The 24,002-nt window shown below is 44.5% G+C and overlaps 1 protein-coding gene across 1 annotated transcript; it reads left to right on the top strand.

The window, feature by feature from the left end:
* The first annotated feature begins 6,465 nt into the window (after nt 1-6,465).
* LOC146192265 (zinc finger and BTB domain-containing protein 8B-like) lies at nt 6,466-15,923 on the top strand. Its single transcript, XM_084602420.1, has 2 exons — nt 6,466-9,499; nt 12,823-15,923. Exons 1-2 carry the CDS (start codon nt 9,345-9,347, stop codon nt 12,974-12,976), a joined length of 309 nt encoding a protein of 102 aa, XP_084458546.1. The 5' UTR covers nt 6,466-9,344; the 3' UTR covers nt 12,977-15,923.
* Nucleotides 15,924-24,002: the final 8,079 nt, after the last annotated feature.

The following is a 24,002-nucleotide window of genomic DNA, read 5'->3' as shown; positions in this document are numbered from 1 at the left end:
CAGAGACCCGCCATGCACCAATGGCCATTGGCTATATGCCGTGGATCGATGCGCGGAGTCAGTTGTCGGCAGAACTGGCGCTACAGGCTGTTGTACGCTGGTTCGCATGACTGCGCGCACTGGTCCCCGTCTTACTTGTGATTTGGAACACCTTGGGGTGACGTGACATCTGCCAATGAAGTGCTGCACCAACGTCTCTCTTTCCGGACAGTTCCTGTCAGTGGTTGTACGAAGTAGAGTATGCATATTTGTACGTCTTATAATCAAGGTACTATTTAACGCATTATCCCTACGAGTGATTTGCCGGCCCTGTGCCAATTCGTCGTAAAATGTGGGTCGTCGCATGAGTGGAGGACTTATAATTGGGCTTCCACTGTAGTTCTTACCTTTTTTTTTATCGATTGGATTACAAAAACAGATAGGAGTTTAGCACTCTATGACTATATTCTGGCAGTGTATTCTACAATATACACTGCCAGAATATAAGTGGTAGGCATTTCACTGATGTTTCTTTCTTCATTTCTGAGGCTTTCTTTATTCTGCCCAAAATGTATGTAGCTGAGCTATTCTAAACTGTTATAAGCTGTTGTTTATCCATTCCAGAGCTGGATCAGAATTTACTTCCGGTGCGACCCTGGCCATAACTGCTCCTTCATCGGACAGATGTGGAAATTCCGCATGCCAAATAAGGAAGCGGTGCCCTTCGTATTCAGTGAATCTTATCAGGAGGAGTGCCAAAATGTTCCTTTTTTCTTATGTGGGGGCATTTTCTCTGGAATCATGAGTTCATGCCACATATAGGTTGGCGACAGGTCTAAGCTCTAAGTCAGGTGGTTTGTTAATTATTGCTGCACAGACATGGAGGCTGGAAGGTAAAGGGCTATTTGTGATGGTTGCACTTTTATTATATAAGATGCTATTCTAGTTAAGAGATAAGATTTTCGCTACTGGTAAAAAGATGGTACTATAGATGCTTGTTATAAGATCTTATGAAAAAGCATCATAATTCATCATTGTGTTGTTATCTGGCATGCCACTAAATATATTAATAAAAATGGATGCTGTTTTTGTTGAGTTATTTTGTGTGTGGTGGTTAATTTGCGGCGACGTGCTGCTTCTGGCTGCTTCTGTGCAGTACTCCTTTGGGTGTGGCAGATATTCGGTGACTACTGCTTCATTTACTATTTGGCTCAGTATTAATTTCATGCAGTAAAACACAGCTGGTGAATCGGGAGCAAGCCTCTTAATTTCTGTAGACGTAATTGTTGCAATACGTATTGATACATATTGATTGCAATACGATTTTGTGTGATAGAGCATTCACGAGGCAATTAAGGCCCACTTCTGTTCATTGTGCGACGCCAAGCTCTGATTTCTACAGAAAAAAGTGGCAAACTTTAGTGTTTCAGCTTTGCCCATGGGGACGTGCTGTGCTCAATTTTCTGTGCTGCTAACCAGAGTTCGCCTTCACAGCCATCATCCTCCACCTGCTGCAGCAGGTGGAAATCCGAGCTGGTCTAACCGGTTCAAAGAAAGTACAAGGAAGGTGTGTCAAGGTTCAAGGAACAGTTCCCAGTTGATCCTAGCATGGTTCCCAGCTTATTGCAGTTAGAACTCAACTGGGTATCAACTGGTTTCAATTCAAATCAATTGGGAATTGCTCCTTAACCTCTTGAATTAGAAAGAGCAAAAGAACACTTTTAAGGTAAAGTTCACTGCATTGCATGAAAATAATGGGGTTGAAAAAGTGAGTGAAATATGCCCTCTGAATGTCACGCCTGCTTTGAAAATGTGGGGCAAAAATAGCTCTGGGCACCATTTAGGGGAGCGTATAGAAAACATTGATAACTAAATAAAGTGCTGTCTTGTCTCTTTCTTAACCTATCTCCTTCTCCACACGTACTTTTGAGCGTCATAAGCATTCATTTTTCTTTGTGAGAAGGTGCAGCGCACTGAATGCAGAGAGGTGGGTCATGTTGTACACTCGAATTTGGTGGAGTGTACCTCCTTCCAAGTAGTCAAGCAACCAGGGGCAATATTTTCTTGAAGGGCTGCGTGATAATTGGTGCCCAAGCAGTGCATTGTTGTTTCCCCTGAACGACGTATACCTTCATTTCGCTCCCTGATGTGTTCCCTTTCTAGCGGTCCAGCAGCTTTCGAAACTACATGCAGCTTGTCTGCTGGTGCATACCGATTCATGCTTGCGCCCGATAAATCGGTACCGCTGTCCATATAGTGATCATTTCGTTTTTGTTCAAACCTTGGGCCCACCTCTTGTGTAACGCCTCAAGGCCCTGGGGAGTGAATAAATAAAATAGATAAAGTGTAAAACGAAGTAAACAGAGCTGGTAGCATGCAGGCAGAAACTTGCATGCGCCAAACTTGAAGCAGTGCTAACTCATCCCGCTGCTATCAAATAACTCTTGTTTTTCTTCATGGGGTGGCCGAGAAGCCGTACAGAGTGGGCTAAAATGTAATTTGCCGTTTTTGACAGGGCTGTAAGGTAACCCAAAATGGAGCTAAATTTGATGCTTTGCACCACAAAGAATTTGACGGGTTCTAATTTTCACCTGGGCTGCTCTAATTCTTTTGCCAGTTTGCCCAATATTGTTGTGTGGCCGCGTAGGGCCTCCTTGGTGTCCCGTGATGTCATCTGTGGGGATCTTTCCGATGGCTTGACTTCTCTGTCGGGAAATGCTTGGAGGGAGAAATTGAGTGCTAGACCCTGCCTTATGCAGACTAAGAGAGGGATAAACATGGAGTATTTGGTCACAATGCCCCATGCCTTTAAAAATGCACTTGCCAATACGTTCACTGTATGGGCCCAACGCTGTGCCACAGTTGCGGTTAGGTCGCTCGACAGCTGTACCCAAGGATGCGGGATCGAGTCCCAACTGTGGCAAGTGTTTTTCGATGGAGGCAAAAAGCAAAGCTCCCACGTGCTGTACAATGTCAGTGCACGTTAAAGAACCCCAGGTAGCCAAAATTTCAAAGGCCCTCTATTGGGCCCTCTGGCATAGCCCGAGTTGCTCTGGGACGTTATAAACCTCATAAACTAAACTAAACCATTTGTTCACTGACAATCACGTGGGCTGCACTTTGACCACTGCTTGATCTGCTATATAATGTTTCTAACCATTGGCTAACCATGGTTTCTGGCAACCGCGATTAACCCTGCCCAAGTAACAGGGGTGTGTCTGGTTTGGGGAAGGCTGTGTAGCTGCAGGTGGCCGGCTGTGGGTGTTTGGATGGCCGGCTGAAGGGGCTCTTTAGGAAGCTTTATTTGGGCAACAGCTTGGCATAGTTGTTATACAGGGGCTGCTTCAACAAAGAAAGGCAATGCACATGTGTGCATGTATGCATTTGTCTACATCTAGCTTCTGTGTTTGTGATCAGCGCATGCATTCATTTGTGATCTTGTATTCTGTAATTCTTTGCCTGCAGTTTCTGTGCTATGAACTTAGAAGCATGCATATTTGTATGTATGCACATTGCTTTCCTTGCTATTTCCCTAAGGGACTAACAAGTGCCACTGCTCATGTAATGAAATACAAAGTCTTGTCCTGACCGCAAATACTACGCGATGCTTGTTTTCTCATGCAAATTGGGGCATGCATATTGAACAATGCTTTAAGTGTCATTGTTGTTTAAGCTGCAGGCTTATTTCTGTGAAATTTTATACTTGGAGGAGATGTGGTAGCAAATTTTATGATACCGTTTTGATTGAGACGGAATGAAGTGGGTTATATTTTTAATAACTTAGCAAAAGCATAGTGGTTTTCGGAGCAAAACTACGATTGCTATGTTTATGTTGCTAATGAAAATGTCATTTATAATGAGAGATGACGTCAATGTACAAATGATGCTCCCTGGCAACAAATGGTGCAATCCTTGTGCTACAGAATGCCTATTGTTTTTTTGTAGTTTTTGTGGTTGATACAGGCGTCTCTTCTTTCGTTATTGAATATAAGATCTTTCGTTATTGAATATAAGATAGGCAAGTAGCATCATACTATTATGTTGTAATACTCTTGTGACAGGGCGATCTCAATGCCCGTGAAGTCAATGGCCATTCTGAGGTCTATGCAAATGCACCGCCATCGATGAATTTCAATGGTAATCGAGCAGAATCAAATAAGAGCCAAGAATACCTAATGTCATGCTCGGGTTGAACATGATTAAGTGCTTATTTAATTTAATTTTTTTTTCAGCTTGCCCGTCACAATTGGTATTAATTACTAGTCCTTTAGGTGAACCTTGGAGTGTCACAGCGTCAGTGTTACACATGACTTTTTAAGCTTCCTCATGAGCACAACACTTTGAACAAGCTCTTGTTTGTATTTGCACGCATGTATGTATGAAAGAGAGACTTCAGTCGGTTTGAGTATGTTAGTACATGTTTTGTCAGGTCGGTCAGTCATGCAATCAGGCTAGCATTTTCAGTGATACGCAGTATGTTCTCTTCCTCAAGCGTGTCATTGTAAGTTTATTCTGCTAGGTTTTGCCATCAGGCTGGGTTTGTAAAATATATTTGTGACTATCGTGTTTTAGCATCACAGAAATCAGGGGAATGCTTCTGCATCGGGAGAAGCAGAGTCCATACTGAGTCCCTTTGTTTCATGATGCTCTTTATGAGGTACCAGCTGACTCGGTAACTTTTCTGATGCCGTACTCCTGTTGCTGGAGTACTTTGCTGATGTAGAAGGGCTTGTTGGAGTTGTTTGAACATTATTTTAAAACGGCACTACAAAGCACAGAAAGATGTGAGACACATACACATTGACCAGTGCAATGTGCGTGCATGTCTCATTCTACCAGTCTGTGTCTTGTTGCACTGTTTTAAAATAAAATTAGATGATATTTATTAAGGAAAGCTGTATAAATGGGCAGCTTCTAGTGGTGTATCACAGGCATCATGTATTCAGCTCAGTGTTGAATTCCACTAGGTATCGGGACGTTTTTGCTTCTAATAGTGCTCATGACAATAGTATGCTCTAGTATAGGCAAGGAACTCATCTACGCCATCTTAATTATTTATAAGAGTTGAGGCTCTGTGAGTTATGAAAAAACTGCAATACATTCTCTGCATTGTTTTTTTTTTCTTTTCTCCTAGCTCTTGTACAGGCTTGGATAAGAGTTATTTAGAATTAAAAATGAGCAAAGCAGCGTAGGCCTCATGTGGCCAAAAACTCATCCGTCACTCTTAACAGCCATCATTCAATGATTGAAACCAGTGTCGAAACCTGATGTACAAAGCGTCCTTGGGCTCATGGGGGTTGTATATGAGCAGTGCTCTATGGTCTGCAACTATCAACAGAGGAGTGGCAGAGAGCCTTTCCCCTCTGAAATGCCCCTGGCCTTGAGGTTAATCATGAATAAACAAACACACCTGTCATGGTGTTTGCCACTTAAAACAGATTGGAAGGTGCAGTTGTAACTAATAGGTGTGGTGGTTCTTCAGATTGCAATGGAATTTGGCATTAATACTGGTCCCATAAAACTGATCTTGCAAACGTCTTGTGCACTTTTATAGTCCGTTTGTATTGGGAGCCGAAATATTTGTCTCCTGACCAGTAGTTAGGAGAAAGGTTTTCCTGATGACTGCCAACAAAAGCTGCTTTTAGGGATGATTGGGTGCTGAGAATAATTTCTGGACCTATCACTAAAACTTCAAGCGTGAGCAAGAAAGAGTATGTTGAAAGCCTGACTCCAAACCACAGAATTCAAGATAATTGCAACGCTTTCTTTAGTATAGCGACTGATCACATGCACTGTCAAAAGCTGATATTCAGATGCCATTACATACCTGCCCGAGAGACTCCAGGTTTTTTACTGAACTTCCCAGTTGTACGACCACTGCCTTAAATCTCCTGATAAATGTCACCTGCCCCCCCACTTTTGTGTGGCAAGAAATCTACCCGATTCTTTATCGCATCAGGTTGGCGGGTCTGCTGTTACTGCTACTGCTACTGTATGTTACTGCATGCCAAAGTACTGGTTGCACGAAGCTGTAAAACGAAACTGCTGGGAAACACTGATCATGAATTTTTTGGTTCTTCGTCATGACGTTAAGCCCACTTGTTCCATGTTGCACAAGGCACCTGCATAGAATCGTGGGTTTGATGGTGGCAGCCATTTTGACCACTTTCTGGAGCCTCAACTCAGTAAGGTCCTTCTGGTTAGACGTTTAGTTAGCGTTTTTTACATTGATAGGCTCTAATATTTAAGCAAGCAGTGTGGTCAACTGATCACTTTCTTTCTCTTCAAAACATGGAGTGCAGCGCGTTCACGTTTAAGGGAAAGAAGGGAGGAGTTGGGTCAACAAATAAACCGATTTCCATAGTTTGAAAGTTCTTGCTTCTGTGTTCGGCTTGGAATTCACTGAGCATGGTTCTTGGCTGTTGTAAATGGTGTAGGATGCATCCTGACGATTCTTTTTTTGCGGGGCTGGCCTGTACAGTAAATGGTGTAGGATGCATCCTGACGATTCTTTTTTTGCGGGGCTGGCCTGTACAGTAAGATGAAGCGTGGTGTTATACCCCTTAGATAATCTAATTTTTCTCCCCTTCCAGGACCCTGTCGCCAACATACGCTTCATGATGCAGAGTCAAGACAAAGCCTGCTCGGAAGGTTAAGAGAAGCTTGCAGGTGTTTTGACAATGTGTCGCGTGCTGCTAGTGTACATTGTGTCATGCATAATATTTAGTTTCACTGTGGCAGGCATGTAGAGATGTGGAAGCAGTTTTTTGCTTTTATGCTAAAGGAAAGGCAAGTGCCATGACAAAGGTATATATCGATTGCAGTTCTTGGCCTTGCCATGCTGCAGTCAGTACGTAAGACGCAATGCCTCTTGAGTGTTTGTTTTCATACAGCTGTAATAGACAGCTGTTTACACTCACTGTCCACAAGAACATTTCTTTAGAAGTGTTTCAACCATTTCGTTGGCAGCACCATTTGAAAATGTTTAATATATATAAGACAGAATGTTGCATTGTTTCATTATCTTGTCGTATCAACTGTGCCATCGTTTCACAAAAGTGTGTGTTGACTCCAGGTTGCAAAAGCTGCACTTGTACCCTGTATACATTTTGAGAAGTAGTGTATATTGGTATAGAGTTTTATGCAGCAACGAACAGGGGAGATGATTGATGAGGCATGTAACCACAAATAACTAGTTCATTTTAACTGCATACAGGAAGCAAAGGTACCGAAAGGCAGTGTATAGTACTGTTCATGCGCTTGGAAAACCTGCTTAGGATGAGAAAAAGTTTGTGCCTTAGCTGCAAATATAAACATGCAAAAACGCACATGGTACTGAAGTGTGTTGTAAAGCCTCTGAATTTTAGCTACAACTGCTCTTAAAAGATAAAAGCCTCTAATATGCTTAAACAAAAACAAGTGAATGGCAGCAGTCTATTCCACTATGTGCTGCAAGCATGGTTTCAAGTGAACATAATTTAGCCATTGTCAAAACGTTATGACCTAAATTGCTTAGAACTTGCAGCGTGTATTCCCTTGTCGTTGGTTGAAATAGCTTTGTTCTGTGAACTCTTCCATAGGTATTTGTTCTTGCTGTTTTTTCCTCACTTTGTATGCTTTATAACAAGCTGCCAGGCATTGCATATACTTTTGTGTCATCTGTGCTCTTCACTAGTGTATAGGTTGACTCCTGAAATGCATTCTACATTATACATCTCTGCAGCATATAATAGCTTATCATTAAAGTTTTCTTTATTGCAGTAGAAAATTTTTATAGATCACAGTGCAGAATTATTTACCACTACATAGCTTCACATCGCCCTTTACCTTTTTGATGTCTGGTCTCTTTTTATTGTACAGTCAACATATTACTGAGTCTAACGCTTGTAATGCTTCATATAGTCTGCTGCTGTTATTGCAGCAGCGTCCGCTGTCACTTGCTTCATTGCTAATGCTATCTGGTGATTTGCACTTTAAGAGAACTCCCTTTAGTGTTGCAATTTCAAGTGTGTTTTTGAAGCTTTTGGCAAAAACTAGATTGGGCAGATGACTCCAACAATTTTTATTGATGTTACATTGGTTTTTGCGCATTTTCCGATTTCGCACTTTGCATGACAACCTCATGCAAAGCTGTTTTGCTGCTGTCAGATGTAAAGAAAACATTTAGTGGCCAAGGTCACACAGATCACCTACATGGCTACTCATTCATAATGATGCTTTCTGCAGAACTGTGCTTGTTGCTTGGAAACAGGCAGTGAAGGGCACAGAACTTGCTGTAGTGTGCTGGGAGAGCACATGCAAGTGTCTCTTGTTTGTAAAATCTGAGTGAAATGTGTCTTGCTTTGTATGTACAGGGCTCCATACAACTATCCAGAACGGTCGACATGTTTTGCAGAGTGTGTTGGGAGTCATGCACATGTGGACAAGGGTTTGAAACAGTGTTTTACTGTGCTTGCATTTTCGTATAGATTGTTCTTTACATCTCATGTCTCCAAAAACGGTGACAAGCCTAGAAGACAGTTAGAAATGTCACCAGTGCACACTCTGGTGCACCCCTTGAGCACTCCAAGCAGCTTTGAGAGAGCCTGAATAGACGTCAAAATTACAAGGGGCCTTATCATTATGTGAAGAATGGTGCATTAAATCTTGTGATTGCTTTTATTTTATTTTTTACATTTTCCTGAGACATTCTTGGCCATCTTCATGTTTGGGTTGCTCCTGTGGCAGCTGCCTTCCAGCCTTTTTTCCTGCCATGGGTGGCAGGTGGCAAAGTGGAAGTGGCAGTATGCCAGATGCCAGCTCTTCTTCATGATGGAGCTTCTTAAGTAAATGCATTAAAGGGTCACCGCCGTCTATGTATGTTCCTAAAGAGAACTTCATCCACTGATGGAATGTCAAAAAATGGCCACATTATATTTGGCTTGGCAAATGTGTGCTGAAAACATTTATTCTGATGTGGAATCTAAGCTGAGCCAGATCGCTGCCCTGTGTGTACAGATTGAATCTTTTTAGTTGTGCGTTTCTTACCTTTGAATAAATATAACGGAAATGAATGTTGGCTTCATATGGAAACCACCACATTCTGAAAGGTTTGTCTGAAGAAGAGTTCCTTTTATGCTTAAATGCTCATCTCCTGCCCAAGTCCTCTACCTCACTACAGCATGCCTACTTCCTGTAGGTGATTTGAGAAACTCTGTAGGCTTCGGTACTATGTGTAGTGACTCTGGCTTATTTATTTGCAGCGAAGTACAGTTCCGTGTGTTCCGCTCTTGCTTTCCTCCTTCCCATCGCCCAGTGCGTATGTGTGCGAAAGCTTGTCCTCACCTGTGTGCTCGCTGTGCGCAGAGCTGTCTGTCCGGCCAGCCATGCAGTCGACTGTTCGCAAGCGGCAACGGTTGGTGCAGTGCCCATACTGCCCCTTTGTGAGCCGCTTCGAGAGCGCCATCCGCCGGCACCAGCTCCGACACACCAAGGAGCGCCCCTACCGGTGTGACTTGTGTCCACAGAGCTTCCAGCGCAGGTTGGTAGCCTCCACCAGCTGCTCAGGGGTAGTCCTTTGACATTGACCAAGCTGAAAATGTTCCTATAGTTGTGCGGTAGCAAAGGTGAAAGAAATTGCTTGGGTAGGGCTTCACCTCAAGAGAGCTCCTTTTAGGAAGTCTTGAAAGGTGTTTTGTTTAAGCTGTCCCTAATTTATTTGCAATAAATATTTGCATTTTTAGGTACAGTACATACTATGCTGGCCTACCTCACGTAATGATTGCATGTTTATGTATTTATATCTGCAGTCCGCCTGCTACTCTGTAAAGCGTCTGTTTACCAACATCTCCCAACATTCTCATTGTAGAAATGTGTAGAAGCAAACATTTGGTGTGCTGCTAGTCTTTTCCAAATTGTTCCACAGGTCAATTGTGTTACTTTAATGATCCATGCATGCTTTAACTGCTTGTCATGTATTGTCAGCGATGCGCACGTATTCAGCAAAGCATTGAAGGTGGAATAAACAGTAATCAAAAGGGGGTTTTTGTATGTATGTCAGAAAGCAAAATTGCTGTTAATGAAAGCGCTTGATCCTAGAAATAGGCTCCAAAACATAATTGGAGTGCTCTAAAGCTCTGGTTTTATTCTCTTAACTGCTCCAAAATTCTTGAGCCTGCTTCCATCCCTGATTTGGAGACCTTACAACGCCTCACTGCGAGTTTCGATGAGCAGAATTTTGTTTTAGAGCAAAGGAAAGGCTCTGGTATCTGCCTTGCATCTCAGTCGATGCGTGCAGCATAGCGAAAGGGAAGGGAGGAAGGTTGGAGTGAGAGAAGAAAGATGAATCATAATGAAAAGCTAACATGCACTGACATCTCACAGCACACGGAGGATGCCTTTTGCATTTCACCTTCATATAAACACATATGCCGCAGTCAGGCTTGAACCCAAGTATTACAGTCAGTAGCTGAGCACTGAGCCACCGCAGTGGGCCAATGAACCGACAGTTTGCTATTTCTGACTGCATAGAAGGTTCGAATAGTTTGAATATAAGAGTGAGGAACGGGTTGAATTGGAAATAGAAAGCTCATTTTGCATACTGGATACTGGTACCATCCTGCATTGCGAGTAAATTTACTGATTTTTCTCAAAGAAAAATATTCATTTACTGACTCGAGTAACCGCAGCATGTTTCGCTCATGGTATTACAAGAAATGAATATGTCAAACTAGTGCTTTGATATTTGGTAGTTCATGCTTTATTTCATGCTATGTAAGATATTTTTAATAAGGGATGCAGAGATATGCAAATTTCCAAATATGAATTGAATATGGATGTGAAGAAGAAATGGCTTCTAATATCGAGTAACTAGTATCCAGAACTATTAAGAAAAGTATAACAGATAAATGCTGCTGCTTTTTTTCTTTTATTTAAATACAGTGTATGGTCTTTGCTACTGAAACAAAACTTTACATATTCCACACTCTAAACAAAAAATTGCCCACGATTATTTTACTTCCTAATGCAAAATTTGAGCGCAGCACATCAGCTGTTTCACCTTTTCGATAAATTGGGGCAAAGCTTTCGAGCAAGACACGTATGTACAATTACAGACAACTTTTTAAAAATTTTTCACATGTATACCTTCAAGAAACACTCCGCTAACAGTTCTTGGCTGTCATGAAAGAAGCTTTGTGGTCTGATAAATGAAGAGAGCAATTGAGGTTGCGGGACGCAGCGCGTGGGTTCATAGGAACGTTGCACGACAAACAGATAGCAGCGACTGACTGATGCCGCTGACGCCGCTAGCGCGTCAAGCGAGTGAGAGCGGGATGCACGCACCATGATTCGCTGATAGCGAGCAGCGGCGTTTCAGCGACCGCACAGCACCCTCGCCGCCACGCATGAAGAAGGGGGTAGCCCCTCTCCCTCTTCCTGCATGACTGTGTTCTACGCAGCCGCTAGCGGCGTCAGGTCCGTCAGGTCGCTGCTTCCGGCGACCCCCCCTCGCCCCCCCCCCTTCCTTGTGTTGTCCGGTTGCTGCACGCGATCCTGCCCCCATCGTTCGCCGCTGAGTGTACTCCCCCCCCCCCCTCTTCCTACGAGGCTCCGGTTGCCGAAGCACCGGCTCGAACTGGGGGACTGAAAGGTGGTTGAACTGGTTACGAGGCGGACGATGCCGCCGCCGCCGTGAAACCCAGGAACGGGTGCCAAAGAGGTGCGCTCTAAAAAACAAAACAAACATGAAGTGTACAGTAATGTGTACTGCTAGGTTAGACACAATATCAGTATGCAGCCTGTAATAAGGGCATTCAGAGTAGCTTAGTATTGGCAAATTAAATCCAAGAATCGAGACATTACTGGCAACTAAAAAAATGTGAAGGCTAGTGGTAATTCTAATTTCGAGAAATGGAGAAATATCCCAAAATAATTATGAGGTCAATTTATGAAATGACGGAATCCAAAAAAAAAAAGAAAGTAATTGCCGAAAATATTAATGTGGCAAAGCCGTAGCACCAGAAAACCCATGGTTTTGACATTGTTTCAAATCTATTATCTAAAAAGTGCATTATACAAAAGTGTCCAACATATCGCATATGAAATACATACCTGGCACTGAACTTACTTATATTTATGGCACTTAGAAATAATCTGCCACTTTGTGCTCCACATTGCGTTTCTTAACGTCCAAAAGCAAGCTTTCATAAAACTCAGAAAGCAGTTGCAGTTTCATCACTTGGCTCCATACCAGTGACAAAGCGTGAAGAGCAGCTAAAACTTAGTGCTTTGCCAACTTCGAGAAGAGTATCATTGGTGTCGCACTCAGAGATCTCATCAAATGACTAACACGCCAAATCGCAGCTTTTTGACATGTTGTCGAGTTCAGTGCTACAGACAGCGGCGCGATGCTGAGGGACACGCTATAACAATAAAAATTTTATTCTCAATAACAAAAGTATGTTTTCAATGCAAGTTGTGCATTATGCAAGCAAACTCTGTATCTATCAAGATCACACGAAATGTCAGCAATCGGCCGTGAGTAGTCTGTCACTGCTGCTACTATATCACCTCCTGCTGGAATGTTTTTCACCACCTCTTGGTGCAAAATTAGAAACCATGCAAGTTTTCCAAACATTTGCACTATCTATCATCCACACCCACTTGGAAATATGGTTGAAATATGGTTGTATAGCTGTACTAAAATGCATCTCCAGTTGGGAAAGAAAAAAAAGAATGTACTAAGCAGGATCGTATTAAATTGCACTGTATTTCTTACAGTGGAAATTTATACAGTGACACAATTTGTGACATTGGACCTGTTTCTCAGCCTCTGATCTCAGTTGGGGTTATACCCATTCGCAGGTACCAGCTGACTCAACATGTCTTGGTTCGGCATGCAGAAAAGCTGCTTGCTGGAAAGCCACGGTCCACTCCACAAGAGTTCAGTGACAATACTACCACTCTCGACTCGTCGGGCCAATTCCAAGTGGACATGTCCTCAGACATGTTTCCTTAACAGAAACGCTGAGAAATTTTCCATCAAGAGGTAGTTTTTTGAATATGTTGAGTTGATAACCAAAATGCATCTTTTGACTCCCTTGCCTTCAATATAGAAGAAAATTTTCGAAATGTTAACTCTAAACAGCAAGAACCATGTGACCCCTAGCCTTTGACTAACCTATGTCATCTCAACACATCAACCTCAGACACTAAGGATATAATCGAACCCGGATATATTGAACCCGGATAATTCGAATTTTGGTTATATCGAACTTATGAAATATCCCCTTGATAATACCATGTAAAAGTATAAGAAAGCTACGTCGCATACCAAACTCCAATTTCGCCAGCCGTTCAATATATCGAACTCCACACCATGCACTGGATGGTGCGGCTTCCCCAAAGACGATCGCATCACCTTCGGCCATTTGCCGCATGACGTTTTCAAGCTACTCGCGGAAAGAGTGAGAGAAAACAGTTCGACGACCGCTGGTCTAGGGCAGCGCTCCGCTCTTTCCCCAAAGGTGCGTGCATCTGTGGTGAGTTTCTCGCACGCCAGCTCGTGAAGTTTGCAAGCAATGTGCATGAAGGAACTAGAGGGAACCAGTTTGGCAACGGGAGAGGGGAAAAAAGCAATAGAGCGAAGCGCAAGGGTGTGCCCATTCTTCTGCCAAGTTTTCTCTCTTCTTCCTCTCTCTTTCCCGGTCCTCGTTCACAGCAGCACACACTGCGCATGCCTAAGCCAGCCCATGGCACACTGAACTTCGGACACTTTCTGCAGTGTGTGTTGTGAACCCTCTGCGTGCGGCGGCTGTCATACGAAGCGTGTCTCATGTCATCATGCTGAACGTGCGTAAGCTGTGGTGGCTGCAGACGTTAAGAGGCGGCAGATGTATTTTTTTTTTTCTGTTTTTGCAAGAGTCATCCTTCCTTGTCGTCATGCTGAGCATGCTGCATAGCGTAAGTTATGGGGGCTGCAGACGTTAAAAAGCAGCGGATTCTTTTTTTTTTTTTTTTTTTGTGAAATTTGTCCATTCTTGCATCTATGAATCAACGAAAGCACACGGTGAGCTGCGATCATGACACCAGCTTTTAGCATTGTTGACTTCAAATGGCATTTGCAGCTATCACGCTTTCCAATGATTTTGTGGCAGTGGGCTACGCCAGCCCCAAGCGCAGCGTGATTAATCAAACTGGGTTTGTGCAATCAAGCAATCACGGGCATTCTGCCAAATTCGCTCCCTACCATGGCAGGAGCCACAAAATCATTGGAAGGCGTGATAACTGCAAATTCCGTTTGAAGTGAACAATTCTAAAATACCGGAACCTCCATCTTCTTTTGTGCGGAACTGCTTGCAGTGCAAGAGGCGCTTCGCTCTGTGACCGCCATTCCCATGCTTCCCGCGGCCCGTATTATCATACGTACAGATGCCCTCCAGGTGACAAAGCTACTTAGACGCGTTAGTAGTAGCCCGGAACCCTGCCAGAACATATACAGTCTAGCGGCTCGCATACCAAATCCAATTCGTATTGAATGGACCCCGCGTGACAGTGCTCAAAGTCAAGTAGATTCTGCGACCCGCCTTTCAAACTCAACCTCGACATCGCCAAACCTCATAAAATTGGACAATGCCACCCTGCTTTTAACAAGAAAGTAGCACCTCCGGCGCCGTACACGTGCTCTTATACTTTCGTGTACGGTAAGCCTACCTTGTGGTCTAACCCGTGCAGAGGAGGTGGCGCTTCGGAGGATTAGAGTTGGGGTGGCCCTAACACCAGCAGTGATCCGAAAGTGGCCACAATTTCGGTATTTATATCCACACTCTGGGTGCCCCATCTGCAAGTCTAGAAATATAGAAGCTGACATCCATCACCTACTGTGGGATTGTCCAGCATTGAAGCCAACGCGGATCCGGCACCTGGTGGCAGCTGGCCTCTCCCCCCATAATCCGCAGTCATATGCTGTTTGGACACTGGGACCGCATCATCGTTCACTCCTCGATTTCATTGCATCAGCCAACCTTTTTATGCGAAACATATTGCTAGAGGTAAACCACAGCCCTTCGTGACGGTTACACGCCGTGCAAAGAATGTGGAATGCTACGTCACACCACGTGATACGCTGACGTCACGACAGAGGAGAGACGGGGGTGCAGCTCACGCCGTCTGCTGCGTTTGCACGCCGTGCGGACCACGTGGTATGGTGACGTCACACCAAGTGATACGCTGACGTCACGACAGAGGAGAGACGGGGGACCGGCTAGCGCAGTCGGCTGCGGTTGCACGCCGTGCACGTCGGTGTTCTAAGAGCTTTTGCTTTGCGTACATATTCGCGTAGTGGCAATCGAGTATCGTTGGCCTGGGGGACGACATGTTCGTTGTGCGTGTCGGTAACACAGTTAGATTAGAGATGAACGAGTCATGCTATTACCTAGTTTTATGCGATGGGAAAACATTGTGCATTCCAAGTTTAAACCGTGTAAAAGCACGTGTAACCGAGGAAAGAAAAGTTTAGCCAAGTGTAACCATGGAAAGCAGAGTTTAGCAATCAATATGCTTCGCATCTGACCAGGCTTAACCAAGCTAAGCCTCAGCCATTTTTTCATTTATTTGACCACACCCTTCATCCATCATAACATTCCTTTTATGCCCTGAGGCAACTTCGAAAAAAATTTTAAAAAATTCTAAAAGCCGGTGTCATGATCGCAGCTGACCGCGTGCTTTCGTTGATTCATAAATGCAAAAATGGACGACTGGCAAAAAAAGAAAAAAAAGACCCTGCCGCTTCTTAACATCCGTAGCCGCCATGGCCTACACTGCTCCACACGTTCAGTACACAAGGACGACTCTCGCAAAAGAAAGAAAAAAAATGCTGCTTTTTAACATCCACAGCCACTGCGTCGCACGTTCAGCACGACGAAATGGCAGACTCTCGAAAAAAAAAAAAAATTGCTGCCTTTAATGTCAGCAGCTGTCATAGCATACGCTCGCCACACGTTTAGCTCGACAAGGATGATCGGCTCCCGAAAAAAAAAAAAAAATTTGCATGTTCAGCATGACGGCAAAATTGAACGACTCTCGCAAAAAAAATTGTCAGCCGCCGCGTGCAGAGCGTTCAGAACACAAACTGGAGAAAGTGTCTGCCACGGGCCGAGCTGGCTTGTCTGCACATGCGAGGACCGGGAAAGCGAGGAAGGGGAGGTAAAGCTCGGCAGAATGGGCACACGCTTACGCTTGGCTCCATCGCGTTTTTCCCCTCTCTGCCGAACACCACAGCTGCATTGGTTCCCTCTCGTTCCTTCACGCTCATGGTTTGCAAACGTCGTAGGCTAGCGCGGCAGCAATTACCGCAGATGCGCATTCCTTCCGCGCGTGCCTTGGAAACGTCACGCGACAAATGGCCGAAGGTGATGCGATCGTCTTTGGGGAAGGCGCACCGTCCAATGCGTGGTGCCGAGTTCGATATATCGAACAACCGGTGAAATTGAGTTTGATATACAACGCAGCTTTCCTATACTTTTACATGAGATTTTCAGGGGGACATTCCGTGAGTTCAATATAACCAAATTTCGAATTATCCGGGTTCGACTGTATTACAATCCATTTTGTTCTGCAATGAAAGAAAACTTCACTGCAAAATTTGGCACAAAGAACTAGAAAACATACTGTGAGAATTTCAGGAAAATCTGAGGAGGTAGAAATATGGTGAAGTTGCCTTTTAGAGATCGCAATTGTTTTCATGTGGCAAGTCGTAGACGTGCGCGTCCAGCATGGATTGTTCTTAACATGGAAGGTACACATCTCCAGTTCAAACAGCAGACATAAACTCAGAACTTGGCGGTGTTGCTAATGATTGCACTAAGCAGGAAAGCAGTCTGAAGAGTTTAGGCACTTTGCAACTACATTCTAGATGTTTGCTTTTGTTTCTTATACACACTTGCAGATGTTAACACGATCCGTGATCTGCTGCCTGTACGGTAAGCTATGGTCTTGGCATTGACTGCACTGTGAATTACTGAAAGCCTGTACAAGTCTTTGTGATGAATGTAGCCTTCTGTGTAGACCCTGTCTCATGAAGACAGAAGTATGTTGGATGCATTGTTACAAACAGTATTTTTATAAAAGTGGCTATTGCAAGAATAATACGACTGTATCCTGTTTATTTATTGGCTGGCAGCAGCAGCTACTGCGTGCCGGCTTTTGCATGGTCTCGGTAAAACATGAAGGACTTTGAAACTCTGGGAACACCTTCGTATACACCAAAATGGGGCCATTCTCTCCCTTTTCAGGAGGTGGCTCTAGTAATCTTCAGGTATGGCGTCTATGACAATGTGGATGGCACAACAGCCTTTCTCTTTGTCATCTAGCATTGTTGCTTTAAACTGACTAGTCCATTCTTTCTGTAGCCTTTACAGTAATAGATATTAACTTGACCTCTGTTTATTCAGATTAGTCGCAGGTATGTGTGAATGGTAGTTGCGGATCGGCTCCCAGCTTTGAGCCACGTCAGGATGTGGCCCTCAGAGTTCACTAAAACTCAAGCAGCGACCGTCAAGAGCGAATAACGTGCTATGTTCCTTGAAAACCTCTGACAAGCTTCCTCGTACGGTTAAGCCGCTTGTGAGGTCCACTGCTGCCACTTCCACCGTGAGGCTGCATACACCAATGTTTGTGACAGTGTGTGCACAGTAAAATATCTGACGGAACTGCAAAAAATCATTGCCACACATTTTTCAACCTTTTAGTGGATAACCACCACTAAGTTCTTCACTTAAATAAATTGTGCTATGATTTGACTGGTTTCTTGCATGATTCGACCTTTGAGTAATTGGAACATCATACCTTGCTTTGTGAAGCTGCAGAACTATGGCTTACTCTACCTGTAGAGGGTCTGTAGCCTTGCTTTATATGAGCCCGACTGTCTCATGGTTCCTTCAGCAGTACTTTGGTTTCCTAGTCCGCCCTGCCCTCAGACACTGCATGTCATCCAGGCACGTTGTGTCTGTACTCCACTCTGAAACTTTATCGGTGTCTTTTTTTTTAGCCTTTTAACTCCTATGTTGGAGTGGCATGGGTAACTTTGGTGCCAGAACAGAAGAATATGTAGGTGAACATAAACAACCTGTACCTTTTTGCAGCTCTGTGGAGGGCGATGCCAATCACTGAATAGGGCAGATGCTGCTTCTGTGCATAGATAACTAAAGAAATGGCTGAAGAATGTGCTTCCCCTAGAGACACTAAAAGAAACCTACCCTGGGCTGTAAAGGTGAAGGGGGACGTGCATATGTAGAACAATACAGACTTTGGTTTTTTGTTTGTTTGGCTTCTTTGCTACTATTTTTTAGCTTTGTCTAGCTCTCCAGAATAATAGTGTATGGGCTAAAAGTGGCATTGTCGTTTTTGTGGGCTAGCACTCAATTCACACATGGTACCACGTGATAGTTTTTTTTATGCAGACATATATTGCATGGATTTGTCATTCGGATTGCAAATAATTAGTCAAAGATTATCACACAAATCTGGACGTGAAGCTTTTATTTTTCTTGCAAAAAGACTGGTGTGACCGCCTTTGACTTGAACCAACCAAAACCTGAAATAAGGGCATTCATTGCAGCAGCTACCATTACACTCTAGCTAGCTGCTGCTTTTACCTGCTTTTACCTTTTAATATGTTTACCTGAAGCTGAAATTTTCTCTCTTCATGACTAAAATGAACCTGAAAACAAACCCACCAGTGGCCATTCTCCCGCAACTTGCACACAGTTTTCTGACAAAATTTTGATATGACAACCCTACTGTCTCTCCTTTAATGACTCTCCTTTAATGTTGTGCTTTGCGATGTCAGTGCACGTTAAAAAACCCTGGGTGGCCGAAATTTCCGGAGTCCTCCACTACAGCGTCTCTCATAGCCAGAGTCACTTTGGGACGTTAAACCCCACAAACCAAACCATCTCCTTTAATTTTATTACTGCATTGTTTCGCAGTAAACTTCAGGATGATTGCGGCACGACACAGCCTGAATTGAGATTGGCGATTTTGGGTTCAGCTTAGACGTCCGTTTCCATCCATATGCATATTCTGCTTTTCTGCTCTGAAAAATCCCAACCAATAGCAGCATAACCCCCCTATAATGCTAGCAGTCCAGACCATCTTTTCTTGCTTAGAGGCATTATCAAAGCCATTAACACTTGCAAGTAGCGCAATGGTGTATTGCTTGGTTCAAATGACATTGAAATTACTATCTCAATATTATAGAAATATTTCAGCAATAGTGACGAGCATCATTACCACAGTTTGTGTGTGGACTAAAACCGTGAGCAGTAAATACATTAAGGACATACAGAACGGATGGAAAGCATTCTCAAACTCTAATCAGCTTTTGTAACATGCCTGTTGCAGTATGACAGGATTTACCCCGAGCTCTGCAAGACAAACATAGCCACACTTCAATACATACTCTGGGAGTGTAAGGCAAAACTGACTGATGCTAATTAATCCGGAAACCCTCTCGATGAGATTGTCCGTAGCTCCAGCCTCAATGACCAACTCTGGGCCGTCCAGCAGGCTCTCATGGGTCACGTGGCAAGAAAGTGGAGGGCTTTGGTCTTTGAGATTTCCTGGAAGCACTTGCGCTGCAAATGCTCTGGTCTGTCCTTCGTCCCTCAAAGCACCTGCATTGCTGCAGGCACCCCTCCTCGGATGCTTGATGTGTTTATGAGGGTCCGGAAGCAGGGCTGCTATCCTCTCCCTATTCGTGAGGCCATGAACAATGCCTCAAAACCGTCAACTGCAACGATCCCGCTGTCTCACATCATGCCCCTGGATTCAACACTGCTGTAGTTTTTTCCCGTTATCCAGAGTTCACGGTGTACACGAAAATGTATTGACCTTTTATGGTTTAAACCGAACCTTTTAAAATGCTTTTGGCGTACCTTTACAGTAGAAACTCGATACGATTACGGCTGGTACGAATTTCAGGATTATCCGAATTTTAAGAATGCTTTGAACGGACTACATTGTATAGAATACGTTAAGATTCGGGGTGATACGAAGAATTTCTAAACCCGCCGCGGTTGATCCGAACGTGCAAACCAGTCGCGCATGCGAGCGGGCTGGCGCGGCTGGCCTCAAGAGGGTCACATAACCGACGCAGCCGCCGCGAATGATACGAACGAACGTTGTACAAACGCACAAAGCCCCCGAGCAGCTCAGCGCAAGAGCTCACATGGGGAGAGGGTATCCACCGCGGCCGCTGCCTCTCCTCTCCAACCCCCCTCACCCCACTAGCCACCCTCCCCCCCCCCCTCCCTTTCGTAGCAAACCAACGAGCACTAGACAACGACGGCCAAGGCGAGGCACGTGCCCAGTCGTGTTCGTCACTCATTCACTGGCAGCTGATTGGTCTATCGAAAAGTTGTCTCGCCGGCTGTTCCCAGGAGGCCTGTGACGCTGGCTGCCCCTGCAGTACACCTTGGTAGTTCTCCGTTCGCCGCTTCTTTCTGTCGTTCGCTGTGACGTGAAGTGACCAAAAATTAGAAAGACAAAAGTGTTCGCTGCTGCCGAAATGTCGCGGAAGCGTAAAGCCCTTTCTTTTAAGGAAAAACTTGAAGTGCTGAAGAGGGTTGACGAAAACCCTAAGAAGAAGCGTGTCGACTTAGCAAAAGAGCTAGGGTTGACACCGTCGACGCTCTGCACCATTGTTGGGCAGCGAGATGCCATCTTGAAGAATGTGCTGCACTTGGGTGCGAACGTGAAGCAGGCTAAAACAGCAACCCATGTCAAGCTGGAAGAGGTTCTGCTGACTTGGTTCCGCGAAGTGACAGCGGCCGGCGTCAAGGTGGACGGCAAGGTGCTACGTGAAAAAGCCGACACAGTCGCGCTTTCGCTTGGAATTGAAAATTTCCAAGCGTCTGGGGGATGGCTGCACCGGTTTAAGGAGTGGCACGGACTTGTCTACCGGGTCGTCTCAGGTGACGGCAAGAAAGTGGACCAGTCAGCTGTAGATGAGGGGCTGAACACGCTGCCGGCGCTGATTTCGGAGTACGCGCCACGCGACATATTTAATGCCGACGAGGCGGGCCTCTTTTTCAACCTTCAGCCGGAAAGAAGTTTGTGCGTAAAAGCCCAGGCATGCCAGGGCGGCCAGAAAAGCAAGGAGAGAGTAACAGTACTCTTTTGCTGCAAATCGGAGGGATCCGAGAAACTCCAGCTTACCGTCATCGGTAAGTCGAAGTAACCGAGGTGTTTCCGATCGGCGGAGCGTTTGCCTCTTTTACAAAGGTAACCGAAAGGCATGGATGACGGGAGATTTTTTTCCGCGAGTTCTTGACAAGCTTGATCGGAAAATGGCATCAAGAAACCGGAAAATTTTGCTTTTCGTGGACCAGTGCTCTGCCCACCCAAAGGAAATGACATTCAATAATGTGAAAGTCAGGTTCCTGCCGGCAAACACTACTAGCCATCTTCAACCACTGGACGCTAGGATAATTAGAAATGTGAAACGTCATTTCAAAGGACTTCTAGTGAGGCGTCTGCTGGCGAAAATTGACCGTAAAGAAGCAAACTTGCGGATCAGTCTCTTAGATGCTTTGCACTTTCTAGCCATGTCGTGGGATAGTGTAACTTCAGACACAATCTCGAACTGTTTTAGAAAGTGCGGATTTGCCATCGGACTTGATGCGGCTTCGGCAGGAGATTGTCAAGAGCCAGATGAAGACCTCACGATTGATGGCTGGGACAATCTGGAAACTGAAGCTTCGGCTCGGGACTTCGTTACCGCGGACGACAACGTCGCGACCTGTGGACTGAAGTCTATTGAAGACTTGGTCAACGAAGCGAATGATTGCGAAAATGAGCCTGACAGCGATGGTGACGCTGACGACGAGTGCGGTCAGCCGCCGTCAACGGCAGATACTCTTCACGCTTTGGACGTTCTGCGCCGCACCGTAAGTGCCGGCAGCGTGAGCGACGAAACCGCGGCACGGTTTTATGCCTTTCAGGCGGAGCTTGTCCGCGACATCAACAGCAAAAAAAGTGCAGACAAGCATTACGGACTTTTTCGGCCGCAAGTAGTTCGCCATAATAAAGTTTGGTTCATTTTCAATTCATTCCCATGTGGAAGTTGACTTGTTTTGGATCATACGAATTCGGGATGATACGAATACTTTGCGTGCTCCCTTGGAATTCGTATCATCGAGATTCTACTGTATCAGTGTTTTCTGGTTTAAATCAAAAGGTCCAACCCCTGACTATGGCCTAAAGCGACCATAAAAAGCTACCTAAGAAAGCTAAAAAAATTTGCACTAAAAATCAGTATTCTATTTAGCTTTTCTTCAGAGTAGCTTCACAGCACCGAATATGACTGATCAAACATGATGCTTTTCTTCCTCCTTAACTCGTGCATTTCAGTGCGCAAAAAAAAAAAATAGTATCACTAGGCGTCCAATGAGAGGTCGCACGCAGAAATAAATTTTAGTTGGCAAATGTACGTTGAGATGTCGCAATTGGTCGTGACTTAGACGCCAGGGCAAAGGTCGCCGCTGTTCATTTGCAAAAGCTACCAGTGAGTGGCTCCCTCTGGTTGGTATACTTTTCAAAAATTAAGGCTCCATACAGAGCTTTAAAATTAGATTTAAATACCTAGACCACTCCTATAGATTTGTTCCATTAGAATATATTGCCATAACTAAAGTGTCCATAACTATTTTTACAGGGTCCCTTTAAAGAGTGAAATGTGATAGCACTTTTTTGCTTCTTTCAGGGCTCTTTGAAAGCCAAATGTGATGGAGTCTTTTTCTTCTTGCTCTTACTGTATGCTACGATTTTAACAAATATTGAGTTAAGTGCAGCATTTTATACGTTTTTTTGTCCGCTGAACAAGACTATCATACTTAAAAAAGGCAGAAAGGAACGCAAACGGCAATTTTTACAAGAAAACGAGCACCTGGGACCGCCCTCCAAGCAAACGACGCTGTTGTCCGTAATTGGCCGGGCCCATCATGACGTCAAGTTCGGGTATGCCAGGCCAGCAGTGTTACTGCGTGCGCGTTGCTTCTGGGGACTTAAGAGCTCGATTTAAAATGTTATCGATTATTCGAACAATGTAAAACACCTACGACACTTACCGTACGCGTTCGAGCAACCAGCAGTTAAAAAACAAAATATTACGAGGGACTTTAGCGACTAAAGTAGTGAAAGGCGAAACCCTGCGTGGCGCATTCTGCTACGCAACTAGCACTAATTAGTAGTTAAGATAATTAGTTGGTCATTAAGTAGGTAATTGATTACTTTGTTATTAATAATTACCTAATTATTAATCACTAAATAATTAATAGATTGTTAATTAGTAACTGATCATTGATTGGCATATGGCCATATAAGGCACGCATTCGCGCATACTGGGGTGGTGCTCTCTGATTGGTCGAGATCTCTATGGCGTCATATCCCGCCTCGGCCAATCAGAGCCGCCGCAAGATCGGGACACATTTTGTCCAGGACAGCATGAGCCATTAATTACGCCTAAAGAAGAATGGGGCCATGACTAGTTAGCAAATATGCCCTTATTCTGGGTTCTTGCTGCGGTCACGTTGTGTGAGAGGTGTCCTCGCTGATGAGCGTGCACGCCGCTCTGGAGTCCATCTCGAACTGCAGCAAATAGTGGTTCATGAACAAGCGAGCCGTTACTTGGACCGTGTGCAGAGGTTAGCAAAGGCGTTAAAGTCATACAGCACTGACGATGTTGACTGACCTTGTTGTGTCCCGACTTGCCAAGCGTTTGAGTTTTGGCTGTGTAAATTAGCTGTTTTACCTTGCTTCTTCCTCGTATTGCAGGCCTTCTCCGTTGCTCAGGCTGGTAACAATTTAACGTGCACGTTGCACGTAATTTAGTGAAACTGGCATGTCTGTGGATCGTGTTCGTCACAGCTAGTGCCAACAGCGCTGAACTTTTGGGAGCTTTTTTCTTCAAATTTGCCTTCGTGATATGGCTGTGGTTGCGCGAACGGCTGTATGGTGCACTGGCTCGATGGGTCACATGTTTTCTA

Source organism: Amblyomma maculatum, chromosome 4 (genome assembly GCF_055883805.1).
Source record: "Amblyomma maculatum isolate TAMU_Amacu chromosome 4, ASM5588380v1, whole genome shotgun sequence".
Taxonomy (NCBI): Eukaryota; Metazoa; Arthropoda; class Arachnida; order Ixodida; family Ixodidae; genus Amblyomma; species Amblyomma maculatum.
Note: the sequence above shows the minus strand (reverse complement) of the source record. Positions and strands in the feature narration are given on the sequence as shown.

Coding starts and splice junctions, on each gene's coding strand:
- LOC146192265 (XM_084602420.1), top strand. CDS start 9,345: ATGCAGTCGACTGTTCGCAAGCGGCAACGGTTGGTGCAGTGCCCATAC. Junction 9,500..12,822: donor CCACAGAGCTTCCAGCGCAG/GTTGGTAGCCTC, acceptor ACCCATTCGCAG/GTACCAGCTGACTCAACATG.